This window comes from Charadrius vociferus, unplaced genomic scaffold (genome assembly GCF_000708025.1).
Source record: "Charadrius vociferus isolate BGI_N301 unplaced genomic scaffold, ASM70802v2 scaffold585, whole genome shotgun sequence".
NCBI classification, from domain to species: domain Eukaryota; kingdom Metazoa; phylum Chordata; class Aves; order Charadriiformes; family Charadriidae; genus Charadrius; species Charadrius vociferus.
In genome coordinates, this window is record NW_009648642.1 from 1045092 (window position 1) to 1069446 (window position 24355).

The 24355-nt window shown below is 42.6% G+C and overlaps 1 protein-coding gene across 1 annotated transcript in view; it reads left to right on the top strand.

Moving 5' to 3' along the window:
• The first annotated feature begins 1712 nt into the window (after positions 1–1712).
• LOC104287645 (C-Jun-amino-terminal kinase-interacting protein 3) overlaps positions 1713–24355 on the top strand; it is a 36269-nt gene continuing 13626 nt past the window's right edge. The window contains exons 1-11 of the mRNA XM_009886371.1: positions 1713–1944; positions 4635–4737; positions 7296–7414; positions 15230–15287; positions 16244–16396; positions 18017–18098; positions 19935–20086; positions 20692–20748; positions 21207–21377; positions 23025–23151; positions 24099–24194. Of these exons, the coding sequence (XP_009884673.1) occupies positions 1713–1944; positions 4635–4737; positions 7296–7414; positions 15230–15287; positions 16244–16396; positions 18017–18098; positions 19935–20086; positions 20692–20748; positions 21207–21377; positions 23025–23151; positions 24099–24194 (1350 nt within the window). The remainder of the gene's footprint in view (positions 1945–4634; positions 4738–7295; positions 7415–15229; positions 15288–16243; positions 16397–18016; positions 18099–19934; positions 20087–20691; positions 20749–21206; positions 21378–23024; positions 23152–24098; positions 24195–24355) is intronic.

A 24355-nucleotide genomic window follows, 5' to 3' on the forward strand; every position in this document is an offset into this window, starting at 1 on the left:
GGAATGTGAAGTGGAGGTGGGAAGTGTGGTTTTCACATGTAGCAGCTTAAGTGAAAAGTCCCCATCTCAGTCTTGATGCTAAAATCAGCAAATGTTCAGGGAGACAATTTGAATGTCCGTGTGGGAATGTGGGTGTTGTTTGGACTGACAATGCAGAAACTATATACAAAATGTGGATCATATTTAATGGTAACGCAGTTTTAAAAAAGTCTTAATTTCCCATATAAATGCACAGATGCAATGTAAAACCTTTGACTTCCACAGTGCAATGTACAGGAAGGTGTTTTAGGGTAAGCATATAGAGGCCAGTCTAATAAAAGGAAGATCTTAATAAGATTCCAGATTTAAAAATGAAAAAGGCTGCAAATGGTTAAGTCACGATTTTTTTCAGTCTTCTCTCTCATCCCATTTTGCATGTTTTTTGTCACGTTATGAAGTTATTATTAGAACAAGAGAACAAGACTTCCAAAGTAGTGAAGTGAAACGGCGTCACAGCTCCAAGGTTGGGAGGCTCAGAGCAGCCTATGAGCAGAATCAGGATCTTTCTAGTACTTGCACAGGAGGGGAGCAGCAAGTAGTAAAGATTAAAGCTGGATCTGGATGTGCAGATGCTGAGTGTCACTGCACCCAATTGCAACTCATTATCACATATAACTCTCAACATTAATTTTGTCATCTCCCTGCAGGCAGTAATTAGAGTGGACTGTCGTGAAGAATGGGGAGATCTCATTTGGGTCTGGAAGTGATCACAGCATTGGTCACAACATTAATTGGCTGACTGTGAAGCAGTGCTGTTTTAATTGACAAACAGGGGTCACAGTATAAAATCCTGACAGAGCCTTGAAAGCCTCCCATGCTTTTCAAGAGGTCGTATCACAAGAAATGGGGCTGTAATGTCTGTAGAACTGAGAGCCATTTGTGCGCATTTCACACTGGGAGTCCATCTCCTGTGTTCATTTGTCAGCTTCTGATTTTTGAATTCTTTGGTCTTGTCATCCTGTCATTTGAAAGTGGGGAGACCACACCTGTTTCTACTGTCTTGTCAAGCTGGATCCATGCCTGGCTAGCTTCTACATAAGGTGGTATGGGGACACAGTTTTCCTGTGCTAGCAAAGTCAGACCATCCCAGCTTGGTATCCGCTTTGCTTCTGCAGTTAGCGTCAAAACCACTTTGCTGTTCTCTCATCTGGGTTGTGTTGATGACTTACAGTAACGACATCATCCAAGACCTCTAAGAGGCCACTTCAGATCCTTCCTAAGCAATATCCATGTTGTCTTTCAGTCTTGGGAAACACTGGCCAGGCTTCCCACAAGTGCCAAAGCCCTTCAGCTTCCAGTATAGTCAGTGTGAGCTGCAGGTGCTTTTCACTTACAATAAGGCCACCTTTCCCAAGATGCACGGTGAAGAGATCATGTACTGATGTGACTTCTAGAGTGTTTGGTAGTAAAGGAGGAAGGATATCAGTCCTTTCACAGATGGGATTTGCTTGCTGAGTTCAGCACGAGAACTCACTGCTTCAGTGTGGTTGCAGTGCCTGGTGTCACCAGCAAGCGCTGGACATGTAGCTGGTACAGCGAGCAAGACTCATTCTCCATAATGCTTTAAGGCAGCCATACACCAACAAATGGGAAATTAATTTAAATGTATAGCTGTGCTTTTCCCTTTTTGTTCTTCCCCCACCCTGGAATTGCCATAGTGCCCCCAAGATGAAATGTCCGAATCTGGGCAGTCCTCAGCAGCTGCCACACCGAGCACCACTGGAACCAAGTCCAACACCCCCACGTCATCTGTGCCCTCGGCTGCCGTCACACCCTTGAACGAGAGCATCCAGCCCATCAGCGAATACAATGGCACAACCAAGAGCAATAAGAGGGCACGAGAAAAGCGGAACAGCCGGAACATGGAAGTCCAGGTCACACAGGAGATGAGGAATGTCAGCATAGGTATGGAAACTGGAGCGTGGGTATTTGGTCATTAAAGTAATTGACTTCCCAGTGCTTGTGTTCCTCTGTTACAGGAAGAAGCTGGGAGCCTGGGGGGTAATTGGCTTCACAAGTATAGAGTTTGAGGTAGCCTTACTTAGAAAGATATGTGAGCGAGACGGGGTTAATTGGATGTTAGCCATTTTCTGAATAACAAATTTTTAAAACGTCAGTAATATGAATAGTTTCACAAATATACAGGATGGGAACAGGTTATTGAGTTCAGTCCCCTGCAGTCGCATTGATCCATGTCACAGAACTTCTTTCATGCACGGTCAAGTCCCATCTTAGTCTAACTGAGCTTTTGGAAAGCTGTTTCTGAACCTCATCAATATGACAGTTGAAAGCTTCCATTTAGTTTTGTCTTGGGATTTATTCGTAAGTATTTTATATCCAGTTGTTTATATGCCAAATTTGTCAGTCAGGTTAAATAATTATATTCCCTTCTCTGTGTTTATCCCACATGCTGATGTGTTTAAAAATAGCAATTATATCTGGCTATTTTTCTCAGCTAAATAAGCTATTTTCTTTTAGTTTATTCCTCATATAAGAAACCCCCCAAATCTTTGGAAGTTACAGTTCTTTTCTCTCCACTTCCCGGAGTCCTTTAGTAATTTGAATTCACGATTTCTTGTCAGGAAAACCATCACCTAAGCCTTTAGCACCAGGCTGTTTAAATAAAGAAAATAGTGTAATGACATGATAAAAGCCCCTTTCTGTGCTTTTTAATACAGCTGTGCCAATGTAGCGTCTGAGCAATCTCTGGCCTGTGTTGTATTTAGACTTGCAGCAGCCTTCAGAAATGAGAAGTGGTCTGTTTTGCTTGTCATGAACTTATATACAGAAGAACTGTAAAACTAGCTGAAGATCCTAAGGAAAATCTGTGCAGGAGCACAGGGATGAGCGTTAGCATCTCAACCAGATGGTCATCTTTCTTCCTAGGTAATACAGAGGAAATTCGTCTGCTGATACTCACAGCTGGTTCCTAACAAATTAAGACTCTAAACCAACATGTAACATCTTTTGTTGTAGCATTTGAATGAGAATTGTCATGACCGAGTCCCATTCTGTATTTATATTAGCAGCCGAGGGGGTCCCAGGGTCAGATGTGTCAATCTGCCAGAAACTAATGTAGTTCTCCGTATGGTTCTGCACAGCCGACTTTTAAATCGTGAGCCGTTGGGTGATCCTGGCCAAGGCGAGTCAGTATAAGCAGTGGTATCAGAGAAATTGAGCACAGATGTCAGTAGTTCCAATGCATTATAAATACTTATCCTTGTTTTTACAGTTGCTGCTTTACAAGCTCGTTTACCATCGACAGCTTTCTTGGGTCAAAGTCTGCTCTCTTCTATATGTGTGCAACTCTGAAGTCACTGTGCATGTGAAAGCTTCTTTTTTCTTGGTGGAATGATCATGTTGTGGAATCTGCTCAAGGCAGATAGTTGTATCTTTCCTATGTGCTCTGCATAGTCAGCCTTTCAGCTGTTTCTCACAAGTAATGCAAAATCAGATCTCCATGCTGAGGAGAAGCACAGATACTTGAATTTTAATTATGTATTTTATGCATCTGTAATTAAAATGTCTGTCAGTGATGCAAATGCCTTAGAGCGGAATTACCAAAAAAAGGTGCTCAGGGGTATTTGCACAAAAGCTTCACGGCTTGAAAAAGTAAAGAAGAGGAAGCCCCTGTTTCTGTGAGCTTGGGAACCACTGGTGTATTGATGCCTGCTTTGGCAACAGATACACATCAGGCTTTGTCTTCAGACATGGCATTTGTTGCCAGCTGGTGCACAATGCCAGCCTGAAAGAACAAGATCAACACTTCAGTTGTCATGGGCTTTGTATATTTGGCTACTGAGGCCGTTTGGAAAGGTTAAAAATTTCACATCTGACACCGCTGAGGGACTAATGTAGTTTACAAATTAGGTCGTAAATTGTTCAAGAATTTCTTGTAAGAATAGACACGGTGTTCATATTGATTGTTTAGAATAGGTACAAGTCTGAGCTTTTGAACAGTTTAGTATCCAATAAATGTGACTTGACAAGGGGATGAAATTCCATATTCTTTGAACACTGCTTCAGGCTATGGATTATACAGAAACTAGAATAGATTTCATCTGTCAGTTTTTAAGTGAAATATCACTGTAATGGGTATCTAAACCAGTTGTAGACTTGCGAATTTGTATTGAAATATTATTTCTATTAAAACTAAATAGTGTCAATTCATAACTAGAGTAATCTCTGTGAAGCTATACAGAAAATCACTGTGTTGTCTTCTATCTCAGCTAAAGCTGCATTGAAGAGTTTTTACTGACAGATAAAAAGTTTATTTGGAATTTATTTGAACGGATGAAGTATTTCTGGTTATCACATTTTAATGAGGATTCAGGACAACGACCTTGGTGATACTGGTATGGTGGTGGGGAGGGGATGCTTATGGTCTTCCTGCTCTGGAATTGTGAGAGCACCTTCCTATCACTGGTGCATTTGTGACTCTCTACGATCAGCCACTTTCTGTTCCTATTTTAAGACTTTGAACACGACACCATGAAGTTTTGAAACCTCAATATTCAAAGCTACAAAAGTCCCTTCGAGGAACACCATCCTGTGAAAGTCCTGATCCTATAGATCATATGTATTGTCTTACCTAGGAATGGGCAGCAGTGATGAGTGGTCCGATGTTCAGGACATCATAGACTCTACTCCAGAGCTGGATATGTGTCAAGACCCCCGCCTGGAACGCACTGGTAACAGGTATTGATTGAGACTTTTCATTGGGTGCTCTTTCACTTGGTTTTATGCAGAGTAAGGAGCGGATGCTGTGGCTCACACTGAGTTCAAGATGCAGCTGTTTGAGAACATGCATATATTCTGCCTACTGTCAACATGAGGGATCCTGACCTTCTCTGAGTTGTCCAGAGAAGGGAAATACCTGCACAAGAGTCTGTCCAGCTGACCCAGAACTGGGCTTGTTTGCCTTGCTGGATCAGGGAGGACGGAGAGATGGAGCAACAAAAGGTTTAAGACAGGCAAAGGGGACATGGGCTTCAGCTATCAGGAAGAGGGAAAAGATGCATAATAATAATAAGAGATCAGTTCTGAATTCTGTTTTTAAACATCAAGCCTTTTTCAGTTTTAATTTTCTCAAGCGTTTAAAGAGCAGGAGCAGGGCTGCTCCACGAGGGAGGACAAGCAGGGGTTACCCCAGCAATCCCAGTCCCGCAGGTTCAGAGCAGAGAGGGCTGATAAAGAGCTCCGGCAGCAGCCCCAGACCAGGCAAGGGGATAAATGGAGTCCCAGTGCTACCCACGAGCAGCAGGAGATGGGGCTGAAGATGGGTACACCTACAGTGTAGCTCACAGAAGGAGTGAAGGCACAGACCTGAGGTTAAAGGGAGCCCTTGGACCAGTGGGTGGGTGCAGGTCCCCAGTGAGGCTGCTTAAAGCAATTTTGACCCATTAGTGCCCTCCGGACCTCGACAGAGTTCTGTGAATTAGCAGACTTTTACTGAACTACTCTGCTGCTCTGGTTCCTGTCCGTCACCCATTTTGTACTCAACAGGAGGCTCCCTAAAATCTATTAATTTTGGCACCACATTTCTGTGAGGCACGTATTAGTCTAGCATTATTAGTCTAGGTACCTTGATTCATTTTTACTAAGTTCTGGTGGTTAATTTTACAGGGTTAATTAAGTTTTACCGTCGTCTAGTGGGTAGTTTGGCACTACGCTAGCAAAAATAACCCCCTGGCTCTTAAAAAGTATGCAGAAGATAATACCCTGACAAAGTTAAGGCAAGATTTCCTCACAGTCCGAATCTGGATTGGATACCCCCGGTTGAGCACCCTCATCAGGAAGGGTATGAGCAGCAATAACAGATGCATTTCTCAGCTGTGAAGCCACATACAGTTAAGCTCCCCTCAGAATATTAATGATGCATGAGATCAGATCAAAAATTGGTCAAACCCAAGGAAAAGAAGGGAATGGAGAGGATTGCTGCACTGGGAGCTCCTCAGGCAGTGATCTCTGATCCAGATAGTGAGATTGAAAGCTACAGGAGACACAAGCTAAACCTGGGGCTGCTGAACAGCGTGCTTGCTGCTTTGAAAGCAGAGTGCTTTTGCGATATATAAAGCTTCAGAAGGTTGAGTGCTGAAGAGGTGGGTTCAAGCTGAATTAGGTGTTCAGGTCAGACTCTGAGTGCTGGTTGCTTCTTGTCACTTCTGCTGTCCACTAGACTGCGCAAACATTGATTCTCGTGCAGTCACAGCACCAATTTGTAACTCCTCAGTGCTCTCAGATGCCACGGGAACTGTAATATTTCTGTAATTGAAAAAAAAACACTATTTCTTTTCCTTTTCTCTGCAATGTGCTGTAACTCTGCAATATCAGAGGCAGCTACTGCACCCCATTTGTAACCTCCAGGCTTTATCACTGAGACTTTTTTATCTAAGAATGAAGCCATGCAACTTGAGATAATCTCCAGTGGTACTGACCTTTCTGTTAGACTGCTGGAAAAATTGCACAACCTCTCTTTATGCTGGCTGATTCCCCTCATAAAAGGCAGGGCACTTAAAAGTGTTTATATGCACATTAAGGCCATTTTTTAGAGTCGGCAATGACAATCCCAGAGGTTGCCTCACCCTCCTCTCCTGTAACAGCTATTTTCTGTTTGAGCCATCAGACTGTCAAGAAATGCAAGAAGATTCTTGATGGTACCGAACACCCTAAGAGGTGGAAATGTGCTCCCATATTATATGATTCAAAAAACATTCACTTTGTTTTACCTTTAATGAAATACATTTTGCTGACATGTTCCAGTGCATAGACTCACCCAAAGAAGAAACTAACCCTTCAGGCTGATTTTGCTTACTCGTTGGCAAAGAAAAAAGACTATTGCTGTTTTCAAAGTTTGAGTCCTCATCTGATCTTACTGCTGTCTAAGGTTGCTGTCTACATTGATAGGAGCGTGGGAATCCTTGCAGAGTCTGAAAAGTCAGAGCTGAGAGCTTCTGCAAGTTGAATTTTTTCTATCAAATATTGAATAGTCATTAACTATTATGATTTAAAAGGAGATCAGCTGGGTGAGCTTTGAGGCTGTGCATGATAGGCACTTGTCTTTGATATGGGGAATAAAACGTGCTTTTTTCTTTACTCAATACATTCTCTGAATCAACCCATAGTGAACAGGTGGAATGTGCTCTCAGGGTTTTGATCGCAATGGTCTGGGATGCTCAGTATTTCAGAGAGAAATGTTCGAGTTTAATTGTTGCCAAGTAACAAAAGTCTTTTTTTTTTTTCCCCCTGAACAACAGCCCAACACAGGGGATTGTGAACAAAGCGTTTGGCATCAACACAGACTCTCTGTATCATGAACTTTCCACAGCAGGGTCCGAGGTTATTGGAGATGTTGATGAAGGAGCAGATCTGCTAGGTAAAAACTTGTTTAGAACCATTCTGTTTTCTCTGGTGCAATGACAAATATATTAAGCTTCTAGAACCACTTAAGTTCTCTTTTTTTTTTTCAGAACTTGTATGTTTGGCTTTTGAAAAATGGCACAGAAATTGAGACATTATGTGACTGAAATGTATACCCGCACTACAGTCATGCTTACTTAAAAAATAACTTGAACTGTTGGGTAACATTTATTTGGGTTGTCTTTATATGCATAAGTTACTTTTCTATAGGATTCTCCCACACAAACAGTTCAAAGACAAAACTTGCTCCTTCTGCTTCCTCCCCCCAAACTTCCCCCCCAAATTTTACACACTAGCAGTTTCACTTGGAATAAAGGGTTTGCTTGACGTTTGCAAGCAAATAACTCCTTTTGTTAAGTTTTTGAAGTTTAAATTATATGGGAATATTATGGTCTGTATTGCAGTTTCTACTCTTTTGTAGTCAATCTAAGAGAGGTAGTAATTCACTTTTTAGGCTGATTTTGAAGGAGCTTGTAATACCTGACGTCTGGTTATATTCCATGTTCCTAACTAGGACTTTGAAGCAGTCGGAGAAGCAGCTTTGCCTCAGGTAGCAGTCTGAGCTCTTGACATACTGTTAGGTGTTGGATGTTTGAGTATCTAGACCTTAATTCATGACAGAATTCAAACACGTTCTTAAGACCCGCTGACTGTTTTCCTGAATTAGGACAATACAAGTGGTCTTTGAATACTCAGACAACACGGGCAGCTGACAAAGTTTATAACCATGTCGCTCACTTTCCCTTTAAGTGCTTGATTTAAGGAGCCTTAGGAGATGTGAGGACTCCAACAATATCCCTTTTATGCATTTTTTTCAGGTAGCAAGACCTGAAAGTGTATGTTTCCTTTCTGGTTATTGCTGATGGAAGAGCTGTTTATGGATAATCTTGTAAATTTGGTTCTGTATGTATGTCCAGAGCAGGATGAGCTGAATCAGGTCACAGATTTGCAGCAGCTTACCTTTGCAGAAGTTAAATTAGGAAGATGCTAGTATCACCTTTGAATATGAGTCTTGTATCAGGACCTTCTAAAATGGTATGTTTCTGCAGAGAGAATAGATTTTGCCCTATTCACTGAAGACTTAACCATGAAGATGTGGACTGAAGGCTGGAAAGGAGATTAATGCAGTGATTCCTGCTTTATCAAAGACAAAAATTTGTGAAATTGTTACTATTATAGTCAATAGTGTGACTGGAATGTAAGACCAAGATCCAGACTGACATCAGACCACTTGCAATACTTTTTTGATATGGATAGGTTGGGGTTTGTTTCAGAAGCATGGTGCTAGCCCTGCAACATGAAAGAGCGCTCTCGTGCATGGATCGATGACGATTGCCTGAAGAGTTAAAACATGTATTGTTTCACCTCCAACTCAAGACTGCCAGAAGAAAAAAATCTACAGAAGAATCAAGATGAAAGCACAGGCTTCCTCTGCCTGCAGTTGGAGCCAACATGTGCTGATACTTACAAAATTAAGAATTTAGAAGGAAAAGCAAGGTTTTCAGGTTTGAGAATCACCTGCATGTTAGCAGTCATTGCAGAAGGGCTGGGACTCCTGCTTAAAAGTGAAGATGACAGTAGGACCTACATGCGGCAGTTAAAGCTTCACTTACCTGCTCTGGAATGAATTTTGGGTATTGCCCGTATTTCATTCCAGCATTAAAAACACAGTCTTGCCATTGCCCATCTATATTATCTTGGTCCTCAGGTGCTTCCTTATCTAGGAGTGTAGGATATGGCTATCTTGCGCTACTCACTGTGCCAAAAGCTGCTTTCCTTCTCTCCCCGAAGCGCCTAGGGCATCAGGGATTGTCAGCTTCTAAGAGTTACTATTCAGCAAAATCAGATGACCTGTTTCCTACTCCTGGAAGCCTGCCTTCTGGGAATCCGCTTCTCCTCTGGATTACCCTGTAGTCTGACCCAGGGATCGGTGAGAAGTGCAGACTTGTTTTCAAAGGGCCGAAGACTTTAGTTGCCCAAACCTTGCAAGGTTGATCACCACAGTTTCAGTTAAAGTCAAAGGTGCTTCACCTCTTCCAGTAATAAGGCTGCCCAAAGACCAGTAATTGGTTTTGGGTTGTGAGACATCTGGTTTTGGCAGTTAGCACTTGTGATAAAAACATACAGAGACTTTGATGAACAGTGCCCATGTAAGTGTGATTTATGAAGAGTACGTTTCTGTGCTGGGACAATTTTCTGGTTTGAGCAAAGCAGCAACATTCTTGCAGGTGATCACATGGTGGGCTAGCAGAATAGGAAGGCTTCTTTCTTCTGGTTCCTTTTCAAACCTGGGAGATGGGCTGTGATGAAATCAGGTAGTTCTGTGAATTTCCTGGGAGAATCGTTAATCTAATTAATCTTTTTCATGAGTTCTGGCTACTGACTCTTGTCCACGTGAAAGTGTTCTTTAAAGTAAACACACACGTTGCCAGGATTGTACGAAGGGAAGAAGGCAGAGCGAGATCTTAAAGGTCATATCTCTGACCAAGAAATTAGATCAGTACTTTTTTTGTGTGTGCGCGCGCGTGTGTGTTGCGCAATAGAAAGCGCTAATAAAGTCTGGTAAAGGTGGAAGCAAAAGGCCAGATCTTAGTACTGGCACATCTGTCAACATTGTTCCAAGCTTTGCCTTTTTTGTTAGATAAATTGTTCTCTTCATGCTATACCTTTGAGTCTGAAGAGCCACAAAGGAAGAGCTTTATGGACGTGATGTAAGAAACGAGATCCACAAGCCAAAAGAGTTCTCTCTCTTTCTGGGTCGTGTTTGGAGCTCACTTCTCTCTGTAAATCAAAAGAATTAATGCAGTTTGCCCCACCGAAGTGAAATTTGAATACTTCCTCTAGTCTCTCTCAAAACTTCGCAATCAGTCTTTAAAGAAAGTTCTCTCCTTTTGGACTCAGTTTGTTAAAGAAAGAGAAATCTCATTAAAGAGGACTTTAAAATATAAGGATTTTATAGAAATTACCCTTGAGGAGTAGCTGGCAGGCAAGGCTGTTTCTTGAATGGAGACTCACTCATCTCTTCTGCATATCTGCAAGGCAGCCAACATCTCATGGTACAAAATTGGCAATCTTCATTGCAATTTTTGAATGTAAAATAATAAATAAAATATATGGGCTTCCCCCCCTGCTTCCAATACTGCTTTAGATACATGAGTTTATATAGGAAGTATCCTGGAGAAAAATGTGGAATGAGAACAGTCATTTCCTAGTGGTAATTGCAGACCAAATTCCCTTTTTTCTCACTACAACCTTAGGAACACTAGTCTGTTTTCCTGTACATTCACTTGTTAATAGCAGGTTCTTACCTCCTGATCCTGGGTAGGCTCCCCCTTCTCCCATCTCCCCCTTCCTGCTCTTCCCTATCCCAAGAGTTCTGGACGTGAAGGAGCACTGGCAGTTTGGTTGTATGCTATGGGCAGGTTCCTTCCTCTCAGTTTTAGGATCCCAAACTGTGTTTTGGAGATTAAAACCTCCCTCCAAATAACAGGGGTTTTGTGGTGAAGACAGGAATTCAGCCATATTAGCGGTAAGTATATGTGTATTTTTTTTGTACAGAAGTTGAAATGTGATTATCAAACTGAGTCCCAGCACTGCACTGTAAAAAAAGAAAAAAACAAAGATTTCAAATGCAACTAATTGTCTTTTGCAATCTGAAGTGTCATTGAAGAGCACATGGGAACTAGCTGTTCCGCATTTAGTCATACATGACTAAATAAAGAGAAAATAAAGGTTTATCCAGTTCAGGAAGAGGCAATTGCCTGAGATTCATGTCTGCAAAACTGGAGGTAGCTGAGGCATGTGGTTGCAGTTGTACCACGGGTTACCTTCCCTTAATTTTTTTTATGTCCTGTATGTAGAGTCATGCCATCTACAGTCATGGCAGGTCCTGTCCTTACTATTTCATGCCTTTTGACATTGAAATGGCTGAATCATTGTTAATTTTTTTTGAACAAAATTTTTATTTTGTTGGTTTCAGTCACTGATTGATCCTTTTTTCACTTCCTTTTTTCCCTTGTCTCTCTGTGCTTCGCTGGACATGGCCCATAGGGGAGTTCTCAGGTGTGTATCTCCTCTGCACAGTTTCTTTTCTTGTTTCTTTTTTGCCTTGTTGAGGTCGAATGACGTGGTATACACGTGTGATACTCCCCTGCTCTTGTCCAAACACAGTTGGCTTTGCGGACTTCTCCCACCCTTGCCTCGCTTGGTTGCCTTGCACCGGGGAGTCCCTGGGCAGCAGGACATCCCCGCTCTGTGCTCACACCGCTGCTGCCTTTAAAGAAGCTTTTCTTGTGTGGCTTTCTGCAGGTTTGCTCCACTGTGTTACACTGGCCTGTCACTCAAGGTCTTGGGGCTCAAAGTGATTTTTTGTGTGTCAGGACGGGTGCTGTGCTTGGAGCAGAGCACGTCTGGGCACAGGGCTGAGTTACGTTCCCACTCTCCTCTCAGCGAACCGTGCTGTGAGGAATCCCGCTGTGTGTGTGATGGCCGCTGTGGGTTAGGTGATGCCCTCCTCTGGAATGGCTGTAGTGACATTAAAGACACTTGCTGGATGGGTTACAGTGGCAAAGCCTCTGTCTTTTGTGGAAGCTTTGCCTTTCTGGCAGGAGTTTAAGTGATAGCTCTGTCGTTTGTTTTGATGAAGGAGACTCGCTGCTGTAGGGCCACGCTTTGTTGTCAGGTTTGCACCTTTCCATAAAACACACTTGGGCTCTGATGCAATTTAAGATGAAGTCAAAGGGATCTCTCTTGATTTCAGTGCAAACTGGATGATGTTTTCCCTGTAGTAAAGGCAGACGCAATAGCATAATGCTGTGTGCCGATGAGCTCTGTCACGTTCCTTTGCTTGGTGCCTCTTGGTGTTGGCTCTGTGAGGCTACAAAAGAAAGGGATGGCAACATCCTCTCTTTTAGTTCAAACTGTTTCTACTGTAAGTCAATTTTTCATGGTCCTTTCTCAGAAAATGTCCTGCTGGGGTTGAGTTGGAGTTTGTTGTGGTGTGGAGGTAGCTTTGGGCCCATGCAAGAAGACCAGAGGAGAACCAGAGATATCCACCCCTCCTTTTGTTTGTCCTCCTGCCCCTGTTCTTACCTCACCCTACTCATAATGTCTGTTGAACTACCTTTGTTGTGGGGATGGGAAACCCAAAGACATGTAGTCCAGAGGAAATTATGAAAATGGAAGAAACAGATGAGCTCGTCTTGAGCTTGTCCTGACATCTCAGGTATAAATCCCTGTTAGGCCACGCTGCAGCAGAACAGGGGGTAGATTAGTTACTACTGAGCACCACGTACACCGGCACCGCACACAGATGTACACATGCTGATGAGCTGCTCTGTTTGCTATTTACAGACTGGTACTTAATGGCTGCTTTTTTTCTCTTCCTTTCTTCCCCTTTGTCCCCATCTCTTTCTGTTCCCTTTCTCGTATGGGATGGCTCTCATAGTACGGGATGATTTCTTTGGTAAGGCGAAGGCCTTTTTTCTTTTTTTTCTTTTTTTTTAGTGTGTATTTTTTTCTAAATTTCTTCCATTCACTCAACATCCCTCCATATGTCTTGCATTACCTTGGTTTGTTTTTTTGTGGTGGTGATATCACCTCTCCAAGAAGCAGGACACAGCTTGTCAGTAGTGCTATTTTGGGGATTCTCCTCTGTTTCTTGTAGCTGATTATCCACTTTGATGCTTCACACTATTTCCCTGGCTATGGAAGGTGGACAGTGTAGGATGGGCTCTGTTAGACAGGGCTCTGTCCAGACCTCTCTTCCCTTTGCTCCATGCCACAAAGGGGTGAAGAGGTTTCCTTTTAGTCACTCCACAAGCAGGGCTTTTCCATTACAGCCTGCATAAGGTTATCTCATAGTGCCCATTCTGTGGCTCTGGGATGGCTTCATCCATTTCTTTATTGCAAGACTAGCCCATCAGACCTCTCGCTGGTTAAAGCATTGGGCTGTGACTGTGTCACACACGAATAAGGTGAGGATGCTGATGGTTGGGATGCTGTATGGCATTTAGTTCTCACATGATAGCTCACCCTTTTCACCAAAGTTCCTTTCTCTCGCCAAACCAGCTGCACAGATGGCTCAGGAATGGGAAGGAAAAAGATACAGTCCCAAAAAACAGCAGAGATGGTCTTTTAGCTTGTGCCATTTTAATGTCTTACTGGATAAATATTTATTTGATGATAGGTAGAATCACTCAAAAGGAACAAGAATATAATTTAATAAATAGATGACTTCTTGGTCTTCTGATCAACATATGGCATGCCACAAAAAAAAGGGGCTATAGGTCATTCACTTTACCAAACCAAAAATACACTTTGGTTTACACTGCAGTTAGTGTCTCTCACATTTTTGCTATTTGCAATATTCTTTGACACAGCATCCAAAGAACACATTGCCTGAAACATCAAAGTGATTAATTATCTGTCTACTAATTTTTCAAAAGTTATTTGAAAATGCTGCTTCTTACTCATTCTTGCTGGGAATTTGCTTTTGCCATCATAAATTCATCCCATTTAACTGTGGGAAGAGGATCTGTATGTTGGAGTGTTGTGATGTGTTCTCACTTCTTGTATGCTACCATGTTTCTCTAACTTCCATTTACTTCAAGTTTGTGTTGTTTTTATTTTATTGCAAATGTTAATTAATCAGCAAATAACAGATAATGAAAGCTGTTGATGTCTTTGCTGTAAAGGAAGGGGTAGTTCAGAGGGCAGGACAAGGAGCACTTCAGCACAAACAGAAGTTGTGAGACTTCTTCGTGCTCTGGGACCTGTGGTGAGAAATGAGCTGCAACCCTAAGCACTGGCCCCTTTGCCTAAGCAGTGTCCCTCTGCCTTTAGTTCTCAGGTGGTCTCTGTTCCTCACTGTAAGATAGAAGCTGACCGGGGGAGCCAGCACATCCCTGGCAGCAGTAAACAATCCAGATGTGCTTTTGGTCCCTAAATTCCATTCCGTTTGGTTTTATGAAGTACTGAATTTGACCTTCACTCTTTGCCCCCGATTTTTCAAAGTGCTTGCAACCCAGTCTGCATATTGTGGTCACCGTACGTTGATGCCCAAGTGCAAGTGCAGTGTGTCCAATGTAGAGGTTTTCTTGAGTGTGGGTCTTAAGTGATGGGACTGAAACTTCAGATTTTAAATATCTATGAGAAAACTGTTAGAAGTAGATAGAACAATGTACAATCTAAAGTCTTGTTAAAATTGCTCTGGTGGAAGGCTGATAATGGGAAGCCTTTTACGTGCTTGAAACTGGTTGCAACCATGATCCCAAATCTGTACTGAGAAACAGAAAATTTGGCTTATACTAAGAAAGAAATCACTGGTGTGCAGATCTGGCCACCAATTTGGACAGTGTTCTGCTGTCCTCTGTGAAAAACCCATAACTTCTACCTTCTTCCTTTATGAGTGATGATAAAAAATGGTTGCAATAGCTCATGGCTGAACCAGGAGTTACTGGCTTGTCATCCCCTAACTGGTGCTAGTGAAGCTCTCCTCTCTGTCCCTCTGAAGGGAGTCTGTGACAGGTGGGGTAAGAAGCGAGGTCTACAGTTGGGCTCTTTACAGAAGGACACAGGAGTGTCTTTGCTTGTGCTGCATGGTCTTTCAGCAAGAGGCACGCCACTCTCCACAGCAGGACACAGCAGGACACAGAAGCCTAGGGAAGCATAATGACAGTGATTTCTGTTCCTGAAGCATGAGTCAGGCAGTGCCACACAAGCTTCATATTTCTAGGAGAGCAGGTGAAAACTGCTTGGCCTTTCTTTTCAGGAATGGGCAAAGAAGTGGGGAATCTACTGTTGGAGAACTCGCAGCTACTGGAGACCAAGTAAGGAACTGTTGTGTTCTCTGAACTGCCTGCCTAGTTATAAATGAGATGTCATCTTGAAGTAGGTCTTGGCCAGAACTCCTCTTCACAGAGAGGAGCTCATTTATCTAACAGGTTCTCTTGAATACTTGTTCTTCCTTCAATGGTAGGAGAGGAATTGCTCTGCTGAGCAACTGGCCTTTCTGCAGGCACTTCGGTGAAGTCTCTGGGCATGTGCTGGTAGGGTCTGATCCTAACTGAAATCAGTTAACTTCAGTGGGAGCCTAGATGTGGCTTGAGCCTCTGTGAGGGTATTGCTGTTTATAAGTTTTTATTTACAGCTTTTGCTATTTGGAAAGAACATTTTCTTACTATTGAGAATACTTTTCAAGATTTAATAGTTGATAAAGGAGAAGCAGACAACGTAATGGACTTATTTTTTGCAAAAAGCTGGCAGGCCAGATGCTAAAGCTAAGCACCCGGGAGGAGCAAGGCAAAGTACTCCCAGGGGAGAGTTGGAGAACTTACTATGATAGGAAGCTGCTGATTTTAAAGATTTTAAGATATTTTGGAGCTGATTGGAAATGCTTATTTATATCACCATCATCCACAATTGTCCACAATTTCAGGTAACAGCAGTTCTGAAAGGTGCGTTTCAGATCTTCATTCTGTTAAAAATAGATTTAAACCTTATGCAGGTGATAGGTTACCCTGCACCTGCTTTCTGCAGAGTTCTGTCATCTTCTTAAGGAGATGTTGGTCTGTCAGTCAGGATACAGTACTGGGCAAACCTTCTGTGTTCTTCTGCAGCTCCTTGCCAAAATCTGTTTTTCCATGAGTTACAGCTGGACTGAATTGTTTTAAGTACAATGGTTTCAACTTTCCTTGTAGTGCCTGTGACTTCAGTGTCAGGTCTCTCTTATGGGCAGCTGCTGGGTTTGGGCATTTTTGCTTATTGTCCCTTTTACACATTTAAGAAATGCTTTGAACGTTGTGAAGAATGATTTGATTGCCAAGGTGGACCAGCTGTCTGGAGAGCAAGAAGTGCTGAAGGGAGAGCTTGAAGCAACAAAGCAGGCCAAAGCCAAAATGGAAATCAGAGTCAAGGAGCTGGAGGAGGAGCTGAAAAGGTGAGTGATTCACGCCTTGCCCCAAGGAGCTGGGATGACATGAGTGATAAACCCACCCCCTCTGTTAGTTTTACTGTGTTTCCCTCCTGGAGGTTAGCATTGGAATTCAGAGGTACCTTACAGAGCACTTCAAGGCTGATGGTAGGTGGCTGAGATACTCTTAGTGTTACATTGCTTTTATTGGATTGAAATGGATTATTGAACGTTAGAAAACCCACAGAATTTTCCTCCTCAGGACAAGGATTCACCAACAGCAACTGCAAATCCAGGCTCCCTGGAGTGAAGTGTTCAGAGTTTCAATTTGCAAATTAAAAAAAAAAAAAAAAAAAAAAAAAAAAAAAAGGGAATTTCAAATGCAATAGTTTTGCAGGAAACTGTCAAAAACTTGATCTTTGCAGCAGCCAAGACAGCTCTGAGAGGAATGAATGCCCATTCATTTAATGAAAGAGCTAGTACAGATCCCCACAAACAATATTTAAAGACCAGTGTTGTTAATTGTTTCATTGTTCATGTTAAGAATGAGAAGAAGAGGCAGCAGAGATCTTAAAGTCCTATGCAGGTAGCATTTGGAGGGATTCCACTTCATATTTTCCACTGAAACTAGAGGAACAGAAGCTGAATCCCTAGCAAAGCCTGTGGTGATTTAACATCCATAAAAGTAAAGATGCCCCACGGGGCTCAAAGCAACATAATTACATTTCGGCTAGCTGCACATTGCACTGTGGTATCTCAATTCAGAGGACAGTGTTCATTTTGCAGCTGGAGTCTGGAAGGTTACCCTTGTAATCTGAGCACAGAATCAACAAGAATAACACAGACTGGTCTCTTCGTTGTTCAAAATGTCTGAAATGAAAGTAGTCTCACAAGCATTGGAAATAGGTCTGTTTTTTTTAAATGCTTTTCGGGTCTGTCATATATAATATCTATAACATCTCTAGCATATATAATATCTTATGCAGTAGGGACATAGACTTTTATCTGGCAAGTGTGCCTTTTTAGGAGATGGAGACAGTTTTTTTGTGCAGTTTCTTTGCTGTTAATAAAAATGCTTGAAATTCAAATCAGACTGCATGACTGCACCTCGGTATGGAGTTTAAAGAAATTAAAAGCAGTCAGATAAATACTTCAAGTATGTTATTAACACGGATTTGGTCTCTTCTTTACCGTTATGGCGAACTGTCCTTCACATTAGAGGCTTTTTTCATAGGATTGAAACCAGAAGCAGCCCAGAAGAAGACCCTAAGACAGCATTTTCCCTGTTGATAATGGCTCGTTTTTCCCATGGTTAAGATCTCATCAAACATTTGAACATACATTATGGCTCTGAAGTAGAAATTAGCTGGACTGTTCCAGTGGTCGGTATTTTGGTGTTTACATCAAACGTTCCAAAGAATGGGGTGGTTGAAGAATGGTTGATGAAGCTGTTGAGAGTAACATGCTGCAAGAGAGGGGAAAATATCAGAGAAGCATCTTTTAATTTGTACACTTAGCTTGCAGTTTGAAAACGGTTCCTTGTGATGCATGCAGCCAGACCTTCCCGTAGATGGTTCTCATCCCAAAACACCTCAGGGCCAGCCATGGTATCACTTGCTGGTTTGATGCCTTTCTTCTGTTTCCTAGAGTGAAATCTGAAGCGATTGTTGCCCGACGAGAACCCAAAGAGGAGGTGGAGGATGTAAGCAGCTATCTCTGTACAGAATTGGTATATTACATTACTAAAATGCCTGCGGGGAAAGGGGGTTTATATACTTACTCTATATTACTTCATATACATGAGTCCTGAGATGCAGATTGATCTGCCTTCGTTAATGATGAGGGCAACTCTGGTGAACTGCGGGTTGTTGCTGATGAGCATTGCTAATGGACAGGTGCCATGAGATTACCTCTTCATATGACTTTCAAACCATAGTTGGGCAAAGATGAGCAGCTGACACAGTGACAATACTGTGCACAATGTGGTTTCTGCAGAGCAGTTGTAGAGCAGTGCCCTGCTCAGTACCTTCACTTTTTATCTAATTTATCTAGTTATCCCTAATTTTGCATTACAGTCTATCATGCAGTGTGGTTTCTCTCAGGGTCTGGTAGAATCATAGAACTGTTTTGGTTGGAAGAGACCTTTAAGATCATCAAGTCCAACCATTCACCTAGCACCTTGTGACAGTCAGGCTTCTCCAGAAGAGCTTGTCTCCACATGGGCAGTGAAGCTGTAAACCGTGAGGACATTCTGCAGTGAAATCCAGGTTATACAGACAGCTTTGCAGCAGTAACTGCCGCCTTTTATTAGTTCTGTGATCTCAATCTTGCATCATTGTTTTTCTTATTATTTCTTTTACATAAGCCAGTATTGCCTGTTACAGGGTATTGTTCTTCTATGACAGCTCTTCAAGCTGTAGCCAAACAAAAAGGCAAACCAAAGCAGTAACAGAAATTTTCCTTGTAAATGTCACTCTGCTAGGACAAGGAATTAGATACACTTCTTTTCAATATTAGTGTGTTCTTACTTTGTAAAAGGTATTGAAGCAGGTTCAATTATAGCCTAATTCTCTTGACTTAACTGGGGAGAACTCGGTCTGTTGAGAATTTAGGTAGATAGGAAAATTTTCAAGTTGTGCTTGTGAAATAATAAATGCTGAAGAGGACTGGATTTCTTTTAAGCTGAACTGACAGGAGGTCTGTTGTTTTGGTTTTTTTTTAAATGAAAAACAAAGTTTGTAAAATTCCTTTTCATGTATACACTTATTGTTTTGACTGGTCGAACAGGTTTATTCCAAGTCCAGGGAGGCTGGAGCGGGACTTGGTTAATTTGTGCTATTCCAGCTCTCAGCATTACTCACCAGCCAGGCTGAGCTTGGGAATTGCCACAGTCTAGGCACAACCCAGTGTCACTTCCTAGTAATGAGTTCCCCAAATCCTTACGATTTCTTTCTGGGCGGATATTCTCCCCAGCTTAGCTGTGTTGTTCTTATTTTCCACTCCTCAAAAGAGACAAACAGAATCTTATTCCTATTGCCTCCTAACCCAAAGCCGCATGTGCCCTCATTGAAAGGCCAAGTTGTGTCACCAAAGAGCAAAAGGTCTTTCTTTCTTTTCTTGCGCCCTTCACCTTTATCAGTGTGTACTAACAGAACACTTCCTTCCTAGTCCTCTTGAGGGGACAGATGGCATGATGTGGTGCTCCCTGCTGCTTGTGACTGGATTTGCTAATGAACTAAAACTTTGGTTTCCAAACTTCTGGACCAGCGGACCACTGTCAACTCTCATAATTTCTTGCAGACTATCAAAGCACCTTGCTGGCAATAGTCCCTGGGTGGGATTTTCAATGTGGTGGTGGTTCTAATTGTAATTTCTGTGGGTTTGCAGAACACCCCAGAGGTCCGTGGGCCATAGTTTGGAGCTCACTTGTCTAGAATTAGCACCTCATCTGGCGAAATCAGGGGGTGATGAAACAGAACAGGAGCGGAACTAACAAATATGTCTTTCTGTCTCCTGACTGGCCCTGTACTAACATCAATCCCCTTCCATCTTTTGTTGGCTGAAGCAGTGCTCCTCCCCCCTGCAGGACAACATTCCTATAGCTCAACGCCGCCGCTTCACCCGTGTGGAAATGGCCCGGGTTCTGATGGAGCGCAATCAATACAAGGAGAGGTTGATGGAGCTCCAGGAGGCTGTTAGGTGGACAGAAATGATCAGGTGAGACTGGGTGTTGGTGAACATTCTTATTTGGGACAGAACCAGGTCAATGGAACCCCTACCAAGACAGGGGTTGAGAAGGGCTGAAAACTTTCCAAACTGTAGATGCTTCTCTCCTAATACCTAATTCTTTCTCTCTTATTCCTGAATCGTGACTGCAAATCTCAAGTTGCCATCATTATTTGGAGACACAGGGCAGTTGTTTGTCTTGCCTATTTCTTGCATGCTAATTAAGCTAGGAGAAGTTGTAGCAAAGAGGGTTGCTTCTAATTAATGAATTCTAAAGGTTATGGTTGAAGTGAATATAATGCTGGGCTTTGTAGTTACCAGACTAGTGCTGTAGCAATGATAATGTTGCAGGGAGTTGATAACATTTCAGATTGAACACGCTTAACTTGCGTTTCGTGTCAGCATTGAAACATAAAGTGGTTGGGTGTGCTTACATTAAAGACCAGTGCATGTCACTTCCTCTGTTGTGTTTTGAAGCATGTTAGAATGATTTCTGAATTTTAACGTGGCTTCCTTGATGGAAATGGCCTGCTGTTTGGCAGAAACCTGGGTAAGAGATGCTGAAATTAACTTGCTTCTGCTGTGTTTGTCGTTAGAGCTTCCCGTGAGCACCCATCCGTCCAGGAGAAGAAGAAATCCACCATTTGGCAGTTGTAAGTTCTTCAATGGTTTGTATAAGATTAAGAAAAGGGAAAGCGTTGCCATTTCTGCTTTCAGCAGTGACTTAGTAGACTCTGACATTAATGAAACAGCTAAAAGCGTTGTTAGCTGAACTCTTGTGCCTTCAGGGGCTTCCTTTGTCCCTCGTGAAATTAAAATCAGATCTGAACATTCGCATTGGTGTTGTTTTACAAGCTGAAAAAGATCACAAGTGCCCTGGACTGGAAACATACGTACACTCACAATCAGTTTTAATAAAGGGCTGTTTTCAGAAAGTATCTGTTTCTGGAAGCTAAAAACACCTTATGTCAATCAAACTGAGGACTTAGCTCTATGTATGAAGCAGGGCAGATTTCACAAAACCCCTTATTGCGTACCTGTTGTGAATCTATGGTGTATTGTCTCCCCAGGCACCTTTTCTTATATTTGTTGGCCTTTTTTCTGTCCCTAGCTTCAGCCGTCTGTTCAGCTCTTCCTCAAGTCCCCCACCAGCAAAGAGGACCTATCCGTCTGTGAACATCCACTACAAGTCTCCAACAACAGCCGGGTTCAGCCAGCGTCGCAGTCACACCATGTGCCAGATCTCCTCCGGCAGCCGCACCCTGGAGTTCTTCCCTGAAGAGTGAGTCACGTGCTGTCTGCCAAGCCAGGTCTCCCTGCAGCTCTCCCAAATAGCAGCTTTTTTTTAAAATAAGCTGTTTTCTGCTTTAAAAAAAGTCTACGTGGTGTTAGTATGTTTCTGTCTCGTGGTTTACCTGCCTGATCTTTCACTCATTGGTTACTGTGTGGATAGGTTCAGCAAACTTTGTCCTCCCAAACACGTCTCTGCCATGGCTTTCTAGGCCATGATGGTTCATCTCAGCAAGGACCACTGTAGGCTTGAGTTGGCCTCAGCCCTAGTTCTGCACTCCTATTTGCAGACTGCGTGGCAGAATGAGTAGGGCTTTTGTGGTATAGTGTGATGGCAGTATTGGGACAGCAGGATGGAGTGCCTTGGCCAACCCTGTTGACAAGGAGTTCAGGTGAAGACAAAAGTTCTCTCAACAGCACATTTAGGTTACATTATTTGGGTTTAATCTTAACCAGGATAAAAAGGAGCCTCTAAGAGTTGCTACTCCAGAGTATTCTCCCTATCTGTTATGTCTCTGACATGAAGGGAGCAAACTTTTCTGTGCTTTACTTGACTTCAAAATGTGTGTGTTTCTACCATTACAAGGTTGTACAGTTTCACATGTGGTATGTTTTTGTGGAAGGACTTCGGAGAATGTGATGGTAAAATATTATGACTTCTGCAATAAGAAAGATTTGTTGGAAAGGCGCTAGATCAGGAGAAGAGAGATTGTCTTTAGAAAGGTAAATTTGTATTTCGTAGATTCTCACTGCCTTTATTCTGTTCTTTTTATCTGATTACAATATCATAGTCATTGTTTGGTGTTTGAGTGCTTTCCAGCAGTGCATTAAACAACATGATTAATCACTGTCAGAAGCTGTTTGTTCTCTCGTCCTCTCCCCAGGGGAGGAAGCATGTGCAGGGAAGTGTTTTGTTTTAGCAGGGCGTTGTTTTTGTTTTAAGTATATATGTCATTGTGTGTGTGTGTGCGCATAGGGGTTTCTGGTTTGGATTGGATTTTTCTGCTGATGTTGTTTGTACCTTGGAAAGATACTTTAAAAACCTATTGAGAGCTGGAACTGATATTCAAACAGCCTTTGTTTATATTAAAACATATCTTAAGAGCTCACAGATCAATTTTTCTTTTAACCTTTGCTAGTGCAAAGCTGGAGTTGTTCTGTTGATACCACCAGTTTCATCAGCAATTACTGCATATTTTCCTTGTCAGCAGCGAAAGCTTTAACATGGACAGAAAAAGAAATAGTTGACTATATGAAGAGGGGAAGAACTCAAAATGCCTTCCTGATGGAGACATTAGATCAGTAAATTGTAACAGAAGCAAAAATCGGTGTAATCTCATAGATTTATAGGTCCTATGGAAGGTTAATTCCCTGTTTCTGAAAGGCTCTTGGAGCACTGAAGTGGAGATGACAATGGTTTGGCCTTCCACATCTCTCAGATAACAGAAAGTTAGAGATTAGGGATGCCTTTGTCAGCTTCTTAACAGAGTTTTTCTGTCTCTGATTTCCTGCATCTGTTTTCAAACATGGATTTGGTTTGTTTTGTGTTCCCTCCCTCTGCTGTGGCAACACTCCCTTAACCTTCCGCTTCTGTTTTTAACCACAGATTGAGAAGTAACGCTGTTGCTTCTCTCCTCAGTGACTGCACGTCCTCAGCACGTCGCGAGCAGAAGCGGGAGCAGTACCGCCAGGTCCGGGAGCATGTGCGGAATGATGATGGGCGATTGCAGGCCTGCGGCTGGAGCCTCCCTGCCAAGTACAAGCAGGTAGGGACCACTCTCCGAACAGGCTGAGGGGACACCGTCCCTCACAGTGAAGCCAGTGAAGACCTACCTCTCCCACTGGTAACCTCAGCCTTAGGTCTTAAATATTTCATTTTGAGGTATCACATGCATGTTTTACGTGGATGATAATTGTAGGCACAAATCAAATTAATCTTTTCTGTATCTCCACCAAAGTCAGTAGAGGGGGCATTCCTCTGCGTGAAGGTGCTGAGAGAACCTAGCCTAAATGAACAGTAATTAAACTTCTTTGTCCAGAGCCCTGTACTTGCTTTTATTTCCTTTGTTATTGTAATTGAACATTAGATATTTCATTTATACTCTGAGAACTTTACCAATCGTTTAGTGTAAAAAACAAATGCAGTGCAGTTTGCCGCCACTTCTCCCCGGCAGTGACACAAAATCAAATGTCATCAGCCTCATCTGTTGGCCTGTGACTCATTTAACTGGTCAAAGACCACATGAAAGGAAGGAGTCTTGCAGTGTGGCTTGAAAGTGGATGAGTTTCAGGCCATGGTGGAAGGGAATGCCAGTGTTCTGACTTCTTTGCATCTGTTAACCCTTTCTCCGTCAGCAGTGCAGCGTATAGCCTCTGTTGACCATAACTGGGGCACCCTCTCATGGTGAGAGAGGCAGTCTCTCAGGTAGGCTGCTACCATATCACAAAATCACACAGAATCACAGAATCACAGAATTTTCAGAGTTGGAAGGGACCTGTAGAGATCATCTAGTCCAACTGCCCTGCTAAAGCAGGACTGCCTAAAGCACATGCCTGTAGGGACTCCATTTCACACAAGATGTGAGATGAAGCCTCAGCAGCACCCATCTCTGAGGCCAGTAAGTTCGGTTCTGCCGTATTGGTTACATCTCTCTTACCATAGCCTGGCATTTACACCTTTATGCTGTCTTTTTCGTCTTCTCTTCCCCCACAGCTGAGTCCCAATGGTGGTCAGGAAGACACTCGCATGAAGAACGTCCCCGTGCCTGTATATTGTCGCCCACTAGTAGAGAAGGACCCAACCATGAAGGTACATTGTCTCTGCTTACCATTCAAGTCCAGAAAAGGGGACAAGGAATAAGCATAGAATTTTGGTCACTAAATGTGCAATTTTTACAACAATCTGTAATTTTTTTTGCATTATGTATTCCAAATTCTATCTTCCCCTTCCTTTTTTGAATGGTGGTTTCT